Here is a 15,337-nt window from a genome sequence, read left to right on the forward strand (position 1 = left end):
GTTCAGTCTGGAAATTAAAAAACAATAGATTCATTTCAATCATAAAATGAGTACACGTCTATTTAAGCTTAAATTATTAAATTATATTTAATCCCCAATATTCTTCCATCTACCAATGAATCGCCTCTCAGAAGCAAAGCAAGGCTTGGAGAACCCTCATTGGATTGAAATGTCTTTGTGGCCCATCTCAGAGGAATGTTTGCAAGGTAATGTGACGGTGACCCTGAGACTAATAATTAGATCTCTCAGGATCAGAGCATCAACTTAAATGTCTAAACTGTTCGTGTAAAGATGCAGCAAAAACAGTAGGGTCTATTTGTCAGGGGATTTTCCTTCATCTGTCTCTGACGCTTACATTCTCACATCAGTGCCAATGTCACAACCTTATTCAGACAGCCGGACAGACAATCCAAACAAAGTCACTTATAATCACCAGCTCTAAAAAGACGAGTGTCAGGGTGACAGGTGGAAAGTTGAGCATCTGTCACTGTGTTGAGCCACTTGGCTGAAATCAAAGGGAGACGAGGGCCTTCAAAAAGCAGGCAGAGCCACATCTGAGGCCAGACGTGCTCGGGCGATTAGGGACAAGAGGTTACGTATATTGCTTTTCTTTTTTCTCTCCCTTTGTTCTCCTCTCATCTTAAAAGGAGTAGGAGGGAGACGGAGGAGAGAAGCAAAAAAAAAAAAACTAGAAGAGTGTGTTAGAATGAGACAGAGAGAGAGATACACAAATAGGTTGTCTGTCTCCATCTCCTACAGCACAACATGTTGGTCAAACACTCGTTAGCAGACTTTTGCTCGGTGCTTCCGGGCGGCACGGGTAATGAGCAGAGGTGGCTGCAGCAGAGGGATGCCAGGCAGTGATGTGGATCATTTCTGACAGTATCGGAGTAAATTTGCCTTGCAGCCATTCCCTAGTCCCTGTCTTCACCAGATTGCTGCAGCAGAGCCGTTGCCTCCAGCACACCTTCAACTGGGACCACTTTGATGCAAGACATTTGCTAAATAGCAGAATAATCCTCAGTGGAATTCTGAAGGGAACAAATACACTGCTTCAATTCTCTGAGGTTTTGCAGCTTTGCTTTCTTAACATTCTCCACAGACCCGGCGCTTCATCTGTGATGTTGGCTGCAATGTATATTATAGTAAATACAGTGTACAGAATTATGGAAAAACTGCAGTTTTGCTCTGAACTCTATTCTCTTCAGAGAAAACGTTACTCTAATATTCAGACAGAAACTGTTTGTTTTTATTCCAACAAACATATTTCCTAACATTTATTATAAGGCTGCATTTACCATGTACTGAGTTACTAAGGCATCGTGGACTTGGTTATTGTCCTTGAGGGATTATGGGCATTCGGCCAATTTTGGTGTCTGTGCTGGTCAGCAATTTTCAAAAAAGGTCAGACTAGTGTTATTGCACTGATGGTGATTTTAAAGGATTTTCAGTGTGGGCCAGTGAAATAAAGGCCACTATTTTGCCTTATTAGAATGGAATAACATTGTCTGTCAGATAAATAGATTTTTCTGTTACTGGCTCCTATTATGTTGATGTAAGCAGTATGCGAGCTGCCACATATGACCCTGTAGAGAAGTGGATAACACGGGCAATCAAGAACGACCTGATCTCTTCGAGCAAGGACAAGTCAGGGTAATGTGACGAAGGACGGATGAATAAATGACTAATGCTCCGTTAATTTAATATACTTAATTGCGTCATTTAGTTTTCCATTTTTCCGAGGACATCAGGGCAGCGTGAATTATTTGTAACAGGTTTCAGTTCCTTAATGACAAACACTTTAAATACTGAAAGACTGTTCTTATGTTTATTTGCAGCGACATCAGAATTTACAGCTACGCAATCTACTTCTAGATTCTCATCAAGATTATTTCACTTAGAGAAATGCAAAAACAACAACGTTTATCCCAATGTGACGAGTAGGCTGCCAATTATTAATACATGCGGAACTGTCTCGCATTTTATTTGTGGCATACTTAAATGAAATGAGCTTGACAGCTAGTAAAATAAAATGGTCTGAAAACACATCAGCTGACAGGAAATTGTAATTTTTCTCAATTGATATCTCCATTTCAACAACATGTATAGAGTTGTCAAGATTGTAAAGAACTGTTTCCCTTTTCTCTTTTTTAAACATTCAACAAGTTTGGTTTCGTTTTTGGTGTTTTTGAAGATGGATGGATATTATACAATAAAGCTTCCATTTTCCTTCCAAATTCCATTTTCTGGGAATCCAATGGAGTAAAATAACAAGCAAATTTATTTTATGGCCATTCCCAATTATTTACAGGAAACTTGCTGTTTAATGTGAGTAAGGGGATGTTAACTAGTAACGATAAAATATGTCCTAATGTTCAATTATACTTTTAATATGCCGACAGCCATGTGAAATCAAGCATGCAATTAAAGTATCCCTACGTTGTTGTTCATTACTGCTGGGTGTTGGTATTCAGTATCAGAGGTACTGAGTACCAATACCCAATACTAACTCGATTCCTGCGATTCCTTTCACAGAATGTTTTTTAAAGGCTCAAATTGTGCTTCAATTTGGTTCAGTCATTTTCCAATGCGTTTAAAGTACAGACTGAGCAGCCAAAGTCAACAAAGTCCAAATTTTGGGAGGAAACCATATGATTTTCAAGTCAGCCAATGCTGCATCCAATCATACCTTTAGGCTTTGGGATTGGTCGATAGTAATGGAAATGGCAGGAGGCCTTTAGAGCAAATTTAACCTGTTTTACCGTGACTCAATTCTTCCTCAAACAATAGCGATATACCAGGATGGACTAGAGGCCTCTTGTGATGAAGCAGGAGCAAAGACGGGTTTGGAAAAGCAGTTTTAGGATAGTTTGTTTGCATGTTGGAAAATGCCATTGGAGGAGGGCTAGAAGAGAGTACACTACAGCGTGGCACTGGACAACAAATCATAACATGCATGTGTGCGATTCAAGTGCAACACAAAGAGTGAATATTCCAGACTTCTTCATGACCAATTTATGCATCTGGGTACATTATTAGTTCCTGTGTCAGGCAAATGTGTTTGGAGGAATGGGAAAGAATAATTTTGACTGCGAGTGAAAGTAATAAATAGACGGATTGATCTCCTTAAAAGCTTTCAAGGATTCAATCTCCATCAACAACTGCCTGCTATCCATTATAACCGTCAATGGCCTCATTTCTATAGCAAACCTTTTATCCTTGCAGTTTGTGGTGATTTCTCAATACTTAAGTGTTTCAATGGATAGAGAACATTAATAAATCATTTTAAAAGAAGCTATAATTTAAAAAAGAAAAAGTACTAATAATCTGTATTAATGGTAAAACCATTTTTTTCGTAAATTATACCATTAAAGGATTAACTGATCACTGAAACGTGTTTAATTTTAATAGATGGTGTATTTTGTGATGTGGATAGAGATAAAGACCAATGACTCTCAGACAGTCTGAGCAAAACATGGTTGAAAGAGGGTTCTGTACAGAAAGAGAGCGCGAAGGACAGAGAAAGATAAGGACAGAGAGGGAGACAGCATGTGGAGTTGACACATCGGTTCAATTATATAATGATGATGCTATGGGGAAGAATGAAATAAGATATGGAGGTCACGTCTGAAAGCATGGAGTCTCCATCTGCCCCCCGGGGTTAGTGGGGTGAGCCAGGGATGACAGTGGTGCGGGTGGAAATGTGTTTGGTGGGGTTGTAGCGGGCGTTTGCCAGCTCAATTTTTATCCCAGAGACAACGCAAACAGTAAATGAGGGGAGCATGCTGTCATAACACCAGTCCATCAGCTGTGCAATCTTCAAAATCTCACCACATGAAAGTTGAGGTTGGGATCAGGTATAGTTTGTATTGATTTGCCCCCTCAGATGAACTGTGCAATACACTGTCTGAAAGGGATCCACATCCATGTACTCCTGTTGTGGATTCCACGTGCAGCGTACAGCACAAAAGACTACTGATCCTACACAGACTACAGTCATCGTCTCTCCTACTTAATACCTTGAAAATATCATCAGAGGCCGTCTTTGTCAAAGCATAAAATGAGAAAATGGTTGCAAGATGTGTTATGATACCCACACGGCACATGATGACGATCTCAGGTAACAGATTCTACTTCCTCAGGAGTCTGTAAATTAAATGAAGCCCCTTCCTGCCATTCAGAAATATTCTCAAGTTCTCACATGGGAAGACTTTTTGAAATTTAATACTGTTTAAGAATTGCAGCCTGGTTCGAGTGAAAACTGATGTCGCCATGACGATGTCAAATTAATTCCCATTATCTAAGTTCTTAACCCTGGACCAATGCCATCTGATATCATTATTAATTATCTGTAGTTATAATATTACCTGTCACAGACCAAGGCAGGTGAGAACCCGAACGTGAGCTTTATTAGTCGGTACCACCAGGGAGCCAGTGAGGAGTGGCATAAACAGAGAGTAAGTAGAGTACAGGCTGATGGGAGATGAGTTGCAGGTGATGACGGGAGCACAGGTGACAGGAATGAACTGATTGCAGGAGAGGTTAATGCATGAAAAAACACAGGCTGTGACAGTTATCAGGAAAAAAAGGTTTTCATTCCTTTGACTCTCGATTTCTGGTTCACCCGGGTATAACCTTTTGACTAACACAGGTACAATGAAACCATAGTTTGAATGGCGCCGATTAGTTGTGTATTGGTGACAACGCCATGTGTCTTGCATATGAGTTTGCAATTGCTGATGGTTTATTCAAGCAGACCTGCTAGATTCAGGTGCAGCATCTTTAAATGCTGGGTGATGAATCATTCAAAAGATAGTGTGTGTGTTGGGGGGGGGGGGGGTATTTGCTATTGGTTCAATTTCTATGACCACAAATACTTTAAAGCATAATAAGCCTATGATTCAAGCCCTGATACCCTTCCGTGGCTCGAAATGGCCTTGCTATTACCGACAAATCACAGCTCTCCGTAAAGCCACCCTCACTGTAGCGGTACGGCAACGACAGCAGGGTTAGGAAAATGTATAAGGCGCCACACAGAAGTAAACCTCTAAAAACTGTAATGGTTTTTGTTGAGGATTTAGCCAGCAGAGTCGCAGTGTTAGAGCATCCTCCATGTATCAAACCTATCAGATCCTCTGGGGAGACAGTGAATATTAAAGGGCTTTGCAGGAGCCTTCCCTGTGAAAGCTCTTGACAGAAGATTTGTTTATGACCTTCAAAGAAGGAGGATGAGGTCAATGATAGCTCCGACGGCCTCTTTTGCATCCCAAGGCAATCCCTGTCGTAGAAAAACAGCAGCAGTTTCATGCCCAAGTATTTCCTGTTGTCAACAGATCGGTGCAGCTCTGCAGATTGAAGACGAGTACAAGCAGACCAGATCTAATAACAAAAACCCTTTGCAGAAGCCATTTTTCAGCACCATGAATACAGCTCAAGACTGGACCACCATCAATGCAAATACAGCTGGATGCTTTATGCTAATAAGATTTGTAGTTGATTCATTCTCTACTATTGGATGACAGAAAATATGCAGGCCGGACGGGTCTCCGAAGGAGGTCTTGACAGAACGTTTTTAATTCTCTAGTTCAGCTGGATGTCAACTTTACAAATCCAGGACTAGGAAGTATCTTTTAGTTGCAAAATAAGTTCAGAAATAGCCGGAAAACAAATACAAAACTCAAGTCATGAATAGTTATCATCCAATTGCAACTACCCAATAAGAATATCAGTTTATAAATTATTTCCCACTGATATTAATGTGATACCATCAACATGTTATAAAAGAAGACATGAGCATTTCGTTTCAATATCATTTTAGTATCATATCATTCATATCATTACCGTGTTAAAAGTGGTTCTAAAAAGTTTATTTAAGCATTTAGAAATAATTTTCACAATTCCAAAAGACTCAAATCCCCATACTTGTGTCAAAAATAACCAAGACAAATAGAGCTGCACACACATCTATTCAGAACACAGGAACAATACAATATTTCAGACCACAGGGGACGTTCTCGGGACTTTACGACCAGACTCAGCTGTTTTCGGTTTGTTTACAAATTGTTTTTACGACATACCGGAAAGCGAGCGAATCGAGTGTGCGGCAGTTTCCGCCGTCTCGCCCAAAGTTGTCCACGGAGAGGAAGCTCTCTCTTTCTACTCCGATATTTTCCGTATCATTACGCAGCGTAATATACTTATATCGGGGTTATTTACGACCGAGTTGGCATTCGACAAAGCCCACGACCCCCCGCTGGAATCCATCAGCGACGTGCAGAATGTTGCTAAAGCTAACGTTTGCTAGCTTCACGCTGCAGAGTAACCACGCCGCTCACCACAGAGTTCTTCATTGTGGAGCGAACGGTGAAGCCCTCCGCCCTCAGTTCCGTATTTTTTCTTGACATGTCCGCAGGTGAATCGAATCGAAACGGAATTGATCAATATTCGCTTTCCACGCGACACGTACGTCGTTTTTAAGTGGTGTCTGTCGAGCGATATCTGAGACGCTTCGGTTTGGTTTCGACGGAGACGTGTGTTTCCCCGTTGCCATCGCAATCCCAGGTCAGAACATGCGTCATGAGGAGTGTGTAAAGAATTCTGTTATTGCTTTTATAATAAAAAATAAAAAAAGCATATGAGATTATAGCTGTACAATGTTGTGTCCCCGTCAAGTTTAACAGAGATTCAATAAATGGCTTGACAGTACGCACGATGGCAAGACTTTTTGTGTATTTCTGCTCCACAGCCACTTCCATCTCAGACACAAAATGATCGATCGCACACTCTCCCCTCATGCAGCAGATTATCAGAGGGAAGTTATTAGTGAGACTCCCGGTCTGGCAGAAATAACAAGGTCTTGATTCTAAATAAATTGGTTAGAGACAGCCTGAGCTCTGAATCATTCCAATTTAGGAATGTGGCTCTTTTAATCTCAATATCATTTTTTTTTTTTTTGCCTCTGGAGTTTTCTTCGGGAAACTGGTGCAACTGTTATTAATCTTCAGTGCAGGCAGTTTCTCTAAAAGCTCCTATTTGTTTTTTATGGCTCCATTGAAAGAGGAGGGCAGAGAAGCGGCGAGGGAGGCCGTAAACAAGGTGTGCAGGGGAGGCAAGTTATGTCCCTGTCAGCATTCGATGCTGGTCTCTTTCTCCCTCTCTCTCTCTCTCTCTCTCTACTTTCCCTCAGAGGATTAAAAAGAGGCAGAGGGGAATTCTCAGAAAGCAAACAGGAGCGTCAGCATGAATTCAGCTCGACTGAGAAATGATTGTTCAAACAGCCCTACACTATCTCACTCCTGTGAGGGTGAAGTTTGGGATGCAAACTGGACTTTGGGTTTTCCAAAGTCTGTTTAGACTTTGCAGGAATGAGGTATCAAATACAAAATGTATTTAAACTGAGTAGCCCAGTTTAAATACATTTGCATTTTGCACAGCTAATGTTGCATTGTGAATAACCAGGTGGTTTGACAGGTAGATAAATAATCAAATGACAGGCTCCACAATACTCCATATTTTTGATGAATTTGTATTATATATTCTGCATCCACGCTGTTCCTTCATCATCACTGTGTCCCCAGTTTATCTCCAGATAATATACGGGGCCACCATCAGGCTTGACAAACTTTGTCCACTGTGAGGAAAAACGACAATTAGGATATCATTAGTTGCAGAAACCAGTAGCTACAAGGCAGAGGATCCAAGGAGGACCAGCAGGAGAGAGTCGCATGCCCCCAATTATGATGAAATGCGACAAGCAGCCATTAGTCCAGGCCATTAGGCTGTAGGGAGAGCGGACATGGATTGTTTTGCTGTAGGGGATCATCCCCCCCCACTATCAGTGGAATAGTGTTTAAAGCCAGACTGCATGTTCACTGCAACGTGACCACACAAACGTACATTTTCTAAAACCACTTGCCCTTTCCATCTGGCAAGGTACACTCTGGAATTGGACATAAGTTCATCACATGAAAAGACAAGCAACTGTAACGTGTATTCAGGCTTGCATTCACACCAGCCAGCAATTTACGGACAATTTGGTGTGCCCAATCACCTTAATTGCATGTTTTTGGAGGTGGAAGAAAACTGGAGAAATCCCATGCGGACCATGAAAGCTCCACACAGACCCCGGTACCTTCTTGCTGTGAGGCAACAGCGCCTATACATCACCTGATTAGATTACATTTAATCTGATCGGTCCCAATAAGTGAAAACATCTGTGCAAGGCTTTGGACAGTTTAATTTCTACTCTAGAGAAATGCAGTCATCGGTAAAAGTTAATCCCAGATACAAACACAGACAGACAGACACGCACACACAAACAGAATATCCCTGCAGCGAAAAATAGTTGAAGGCAGGGCAGATGCGAGTAGCTTTCTTCCCAGAAAAGGACTGGTGCCACTTACTCACCTGACTGATTCATCTCTGCTGTGTGCAAAAACATTAACATAAAGAGAGACAGGCATTATTAAACAGATATATTTCAAAGCAGATTCGCCTAAGTAAAGATGATACAGGGGATCCCATCTCATATGGGCAGATGGAAGGAGAGGAAAGAGGGACAAAGTCGTCTCTGCTCACACAACATCTGCCTCTCGTCTCCTGGAGCAGGAGGCTGGCCGTCTGACTCTCTAGCGGTCCTGACATCTTGGCTCTGTTAATTGCAACGTTTGCCGGCCGTATTGGTATAGGCTCAGGGAACAGATGGTGATTAACTTTAAATATTATTAGCGTTTCCCAGCATTCCTAGATCCTGCGTGGAGATGAGCAAATGTGCAGGTTAAATTACTCTTACCAAAGGAGGGAATACAATTTTTTGTGCGTGTGTGTTGATTCCCAACAATGACTGCATTTCTATTTATTTTACGTTTTATGTCCGCTTGTTTTATGTATTTGTCCTCAATGTTGGGTTTACAGTAGTTATTAACATTAACTACATATCAAAAATTATGTTATTCCCATTCATAAATTAGTATGTTTCTTTTTATACTGAGCTATATATATATATTTATAATTTTATATAGTAGTATTAAATGATGCTGAGTCACACAAGCTACTATGATGACGTAGAGAGATGTAAAGTTAGGTAATGCTTGCAATCCATACACTAACCAAAATTATGGGATGCACAGATGTCTTTGACCTATCAAATATTTTGTTAATGCAGTAAGAAAGTCATGCTAAATGAGAGAGATGGAAAGAGAATTGTATTCCAAAAATAAGAATGTTTTATTTCAGTGTTGTGAGTCAAGAAGGAAAAATTACACCAAAAAGCCACAGAACAAAAGTATGCCCCGTACGGCCTCTGGGTAAATGGGCCTTCAATCTGTCCGGATGTGCTTAGGAAAGCCTTTCAAAAATATATGACAGCCTATCTGAAAGTGCCTGCAAATGCACTTAACTGTGGTGGTGGGAGAGGAGTTAGAGAGGTGGGATGATGTGAGTAACTGCAAAGCACTTCCAAGGACAGAGAGGAGGAAAAGAGAGGACCGGGAAGAATAGAATCGAGCTGTTACTTTTATGTAGGGTTGCTTTTGATGACATTCACAGAGAGAGAAGAGTGATGTGTGAGTGTGTGCGTGTGTGTGTGCATGCGTGTGTGTTTTCAGGCAGGAGTGTGTTTCTGTAGTCACTGTGTAGAGAGAGAGAGAGAGTAGTTTTTTTATATATATATTTGAGTCTGTTCCTCTCTCCGTGTGTGTTTGTGCACAAGAGAAAAAAACCAAGGGGCAAACACTCACCATTATGAGTGAAGGGGGGGGCAATGTTCTCGAGCATGCACTGACATGTCACATCGTATTTGTCACATGTGAAGGGAGAGCACCCATATTCTCTGGTGCCCTGACCCTGCAGCTGGGTGGCTTTGTCTTGCTGCCACTTTATTTGGGATTGAGTGCAGGCAGATCACCGATTCTCAGCAACGCCACCTACTGCAACCGATGGACTCCACAGCAGTCATCTTTTTCTCACACCACATAAAGTCTATGGAAATCTTCCATGCACCACACGATGTCACAATGTGTGTGAAGCTGTGTGTGCATGAAAACGGCAAAATATCACATCTTTGATCAAAAATCTGTCATTTGTAAGCCAATTGCTGAGATTCTCAAGCAAACCCAAAATACCCATTGAAAAACTGCAGGTTGAGAACCGCTTGAGGCGCTTAACTGTGAAAAGGCAATTGCTGTCTGTCTTAAAGTGAATAACCTGTTGATTACTGCTCTAATCTCCCAGGAGGCAGGGAGGTGAAAGGGCAGACAAATCTGCACCAGAATATGTGGGTTTATTGGGAAAAGCTTACATCTCAAAGTGCATGCTCCGATAAAAATGGCATTTTGTGACACATTTGAGAAAATTGCACTTTTGTGGGGCTCTATTGTAGCATTCGACAGAAAAGTTCTTTTGCACAACACCTCAAACATGAAGCAAAAGTGTACTGTGACAAATAAAAGACAGCTCTATGTTATAGACTGTATCTAAACATCTTTGTGCTTTCCTCCAGCATAGTGCACATGTTGCTGTACAGGATATACTTGTAGAAAAGAAGCAGACATGCGTATTTTATTGTGTTTTATTCACAATGTGTACAGCGTTGAGAGCGATTCTGAACCGTGGGCCAGAACGGTACAATGGAAAGCACGGGGCTTTTCAACAGTTCACCTTGCTGCACTATTAAACCTCTTCATCAGATTAACAAGAAATGATGGAAGGTGAGAGAGGGTGGGGGGGGGGGGGGTGGGGGTCAGACAGCTTCTGAATTACATTATAAAAGGAACAATATTTCATTGAATTCATTGTCTCGGGCTGTGCTGCATTTTCAGGAGATATTGTAGAAAATAGAATTGTATCCTAAACTAAAGATCATTTTTCAGGCTTCTGTTCTGAGTTCAGTCGAGTGGACCGACTGGTCATTGTGTTGTTTTGCCAGGCTTACTGCTGGGCTCCAACCCCAGCCAAAGCAATTATAAAAAAAAATAAGCCTCTGCAGTTTATTTCTGGGAGAGAACAACGGGCATGACTGATACTGATTCATTACTGAGAGAAAGAAATCTTTGTTGCCGTGGTTCTGTCTTCATTTTCAATGTTTACATCAGTTCTTTAAATTATTTGCCTTCTACATAACCTCAAATCAGATGTGGGTGCTTTAAAGCTTTTTATGTTTGCAGATTTAAGACATTACAGGGGATCGTCGAACACAATTGGTTCCGAGGTTTGGTTTGTCGTAAGCTTTCTGATTAAATTAAATATTTAAATATTTTGAGTCCAGTTGGTCAAGATGTTGGTTTCTTGGACTAAACACGGAAAAGAAAGTGAGATGAGAAAACATATGCACATGGTCACATAGCTGCCATTTGTCCTGCCAACTATTCCTTCAGTGACCTGTAATAAGAATTCCCTGGAGGATGATTGAGTTGTAATCGTAGCCGTGACTCTTAATGTGTCTCTCAGTATCGGCCTTGACTGCATAATTTATGCATCAGTAAACTGATCAGTTGTAAAGCTTTTAGAATCAAGTGCTATTTCCATCTCTGCAACAACATCCCTCAGAGGCCGTGACCTTTGATGACACCTGCTCAAAAAAGTGAACCATGTTTGAGCAGGGAGAATACCGGGTATGGTGACAAATGACAAAATATGAAACCAAATGGAGAGATGGAGGGGAAAAAAGGAGTGCTTGTAAGAAGAAAAGAGTGACAGAGCAGTGGGAGGTATATGCTGTTTGTCAGCACAAGGAGGGTGAAATGTCAGTTTTTGTGCTGCATCAGTGACTGATGGCTGCCATTATCCCACCCAATGGGTATAAGCAGGCAATATTAACACACTGTTTCCACAATCAGATGAAACAGGCAGAGTTCTCCACGTTGGGGATACTGAGAGCCAGCATGGAAGATGGAGTGTGAAAGCATGCGATGTCGCCACACATAAAAGGCAAAAAGCACAAGATGAACGCTGTCAAAAAAAAACAAAAGAGGAAAAGAGATTCAAAGAAAGGAAATGAGTGTCCCTGCAGTGTTGGAAATATAATCGTCTCTCTCGGCGTAGGCCACACGGTGTGATCTGACATTCATTGAGGAAAGAGGCTGTGGCAGATATGGTGGTTTGGGGCACTGCAGTGAAATCACACTAGAGTTGTAATTATAAAGCAAGTATGCCTCACTAGCTCTTTTAATGCAAAGGGAAAATTACTTTTATTGTTTCAGCAGAATGAGGGTGTACCTCACCTCCTGCCCAATATCAGCTGGAATATCAGCAGGCTGCAGCCTTCCTAAACAGGATTCACTGTTCAGAAAATAAATTAATCACAACCATTTATTACAGTGCTAAATACTCAAGTGTTTGCATTATTATTTTTTATTTGCTTTAGAATTTTTTGGGGATTGCAAATTGAAATCCTTTGTAGGTGGAAGACTTTATACAGAATTGCAAGCTCTTTTAATCTGGGAAATCATGTTTGAAATCCAAGCAGGAACGATTGGGTTGGTATTGATCATAATGTCGCTGTCAAATCCCAGATGATTGTGTGACTGTAAAAATCCTATAAAACCTTATTGCTGCCACAATAACATTCATGACTACAATGAAATAGTTGATGCAACAATGCTAAATCTTTTTTTTTTTTACTTGTACGTGTAATTTCCCTTTGCAATACAAAAAAAAACAATACAATTTTTTCCACATACAAATTCCATTATTATATTGGCACAAACAAGAAAACAAGCTGCCATCTGCGTGCATCAAGATTAAGCTGCCGGGGTGAATTTGACTCGCTAAGTGATTCCTAGTCCCGTGGGCCTTCAATCAATGTTATTTTTCTTCTGAGATTTGCACTTTTCACTTGTTCCCCCTTTGATAATGCAAGTAAAAAACAAACACCCAGGAAATCGAGTCATTATCAGAAAATGGCACGGTGAGTCAGAGAGCGTTTTGTACATTCAACAAGTAGCCTTGATGCATAAATCTTTTGAAATGCGGCATTCTCTTTGTCAATCCAGGTTTAAACAGCAGTGAAATTCAAACAGTCGAGGTTCCAGCAATTCCGAAGCAAACACACAATCATTCAGCCCATATTTTGCCCCATCTCGGTCCATTCACCAGCTGTGGCTCGCCCACTCCGCCCCCCCTCCCTCAGTCTCTATCTCTAAAGGAAACAAGTCAAAAATATCGAGGCATGAAGGCAATCAAAACGAAGATCTCGCTGCATGCATTTGATTGAGAACCGAGGTGAAGCTTAGCAAACTCCAAATTTACCTTCTCTCATGGGAAAAGTGGAAATTCGCCAAACATGGCGAGGTGTCACAATCTGCAGAGCCGGGACTGACAGAACCCACACAGAACCCACACAGAACAGTCATAGCCGAGTTAACTGGTACAGTCATCTCTGAGTACATTAAAAACTACATTTGTTCAGCAGAAAAACTTCTCTATTTACTGGCAGATATATTCTACCTGCACTCGAACCCAGACTTTTGCGTCTTTACCACCTCGCCTGCCTCGTGTTGTTTTGAAGTGGAGACAACAACAGCAAAGAGAATCGGTTCACATGGGCTGATTAAACTCTTCCATGGACGCAGCCGCTGAATACAGTCATTGTGCTTGCAGTAGCAAATCATGCTATCTCACACCTATTCCGAATCATCATCTTCAGTAGCTCCTAAACACATCCCACCGACATTTCTGGCAATTTTCAGCCAGACTGAACAAAATGAGAATAGATTTTGTTGACTTTCATTTTTAGGAAACGGGGACAGCGCTTGCCTCTTACTCTAAATCAGCTCCATAAATTGGTTGAACGGCTCTCCTCGCTGTGACAGTTGAATATGTGTGGGTGACAGTACAAACAAAGGTGAATCGATGCATTTCCCTGAGAGAAAAGACAAAGAGGAGTTGAGACGCAGACAGAGGGGGAGAAAGATAGGGAGAAGAAAGACTGAGAGATGAAGGTGGCAGAGCGACTTCGGGATTGTGACAGTGTCATGCAGGCTGGTTTCATCGTTTCTCCCCAGCGCCCAAGGGAGATCATTAGCTCACAATATGGAGTCTATCAATCCTCACAGAATACCACTCTCCCCTCCGGATGCATGTCGTGTCTGTCTGCCTCGCTCTTTGTCTGTCTGTCTATACGCTGCTCAAAGATGTATATTCGGGATCATGAAGATCTAGTTAGTAAAGTATGTTAGTCTTGCAGGCTCTGATGGAAAAAGCCTGGCTATTATCCATAATGAAAGGTAAACTCCTACATTCGGTGCCGTTAAGCCTTCTGTCTTTATTATATTTGCATAATATACATACATACATACCATGCATGCACACACAAACAGACTAGTCATTGATCAGACACAAAATATGTACATAAAGAGCAAATATGGTAAAAAAAAAAAAAAAGGATTGGAGCTTGTTCAAAATTCAGGTCTGCAACAAGTAGTTGTGATTCACAGATGTCATAAAGTCGAGGCTATATCATAAAGTAGAACTCAAAATAAATCCAAGGGGAAGTGGGGGAAAAGCAGAAGACAGGTGATGGTGATCAGAGAAGCACGAGAGGGACGCAGAGGAGGAGTCAAGGATCTAAGGAACCTGATGAGGAATGACAGGAGGAGATCAGTCTAGCCTTAAAACTCAAAGCAAAAGAAAGGAAACTAAACACTGATGCTGTGTTCCAAGTCAGATTCAGGCGTCCCTCGTTTATCGCAGGTTTTATGTTCCAGGACATTTGTTGCCATATATTACACTTGTGGCCCAGTTGGCGTTCCAGAGCAGAAAAGGAAGGAGTTTGTGTCTCATACACACAAACACACACCAACAGAGACCCTCTGGGAGATAATCTCTCTTCCTGTTCCGGCTACGCCTGACCAGCCAAGCTGAGCAGCCACCTCATTGTGTCCTTTTGTACCAAGGCTCTACAGTCTTCCTGCAAGCCAACTGGGGGGGGTCTAATTTGCAACACACATGGCATGTATGGTTGTGTCATGGACTCTGATCCCCTACAGTGAAGTTGTATGCGTGTGTGTGTGCACGTGCTTTCTCTGATGTCGAATGCATTTATGCAGAGTCCATCTTTTATTTACGGATGTAATTTGTGACGACTTAAAATGTCACTTCTGATAGGAAAAGGAGTGAAAAGACACAGACATTATTAACTTATTCATTCTGATTCTGCACACAGGGCAGTCCAAAGCCCCACGGAGGTCAAATAAAAGGAAATGAGGCTGGTAATATGAAACACACACCCATGATACATCAATACGTGTTTAACTCACATCACACATGTCTGCAGTAATAAATATGGCTTTAATGGCTGTGCCACTCCAGAGGGACCTGGTTTTTCTCAGCCCACTCACAT

General features: G+C 41.5%; 1 protein-coding gene across 1 annotated transcript in view; it reads right to left on the bottom strand.

Moving 5' to 3' along the window:
- pacrg (PARK2 co-regulated) overlaps positions 1-6,479 on the bottom strand; it is an 84,745-nt gene extending 78,266 nt beyond the window's left edge. Inside the window, exon 1 of the mRNA XM_068752268.1 lies at positions 6,336-6,479. Coding sequence (XP_068608369.1) covers positions 6,336-6,404 — 69 coding nt within the window. The 5' untranslated portion in view covers positions 6,405-6,479. The remainder of the gene's footprint in view (positions 1-6,335) is intronic.
- Positions 6,480-15,337: the final 8,858 nt, after the last annotated feature.

This window comes from Brachionichthys hirsutus, chromosome 18, assembly GCF_040956055.1.
Source record: "Brachionichthys hirsutus isolate HB-005 chromosome 18, CSIRO-AGI_Bhir_v1, whole genome shotgun sequence".
NCBI lineage: Eukaryota > Metazoa > Chordata > Actinopteri > Lophiiformes > Brachionichthyidae > Brachionichthys > Brachionichthys hirsutus.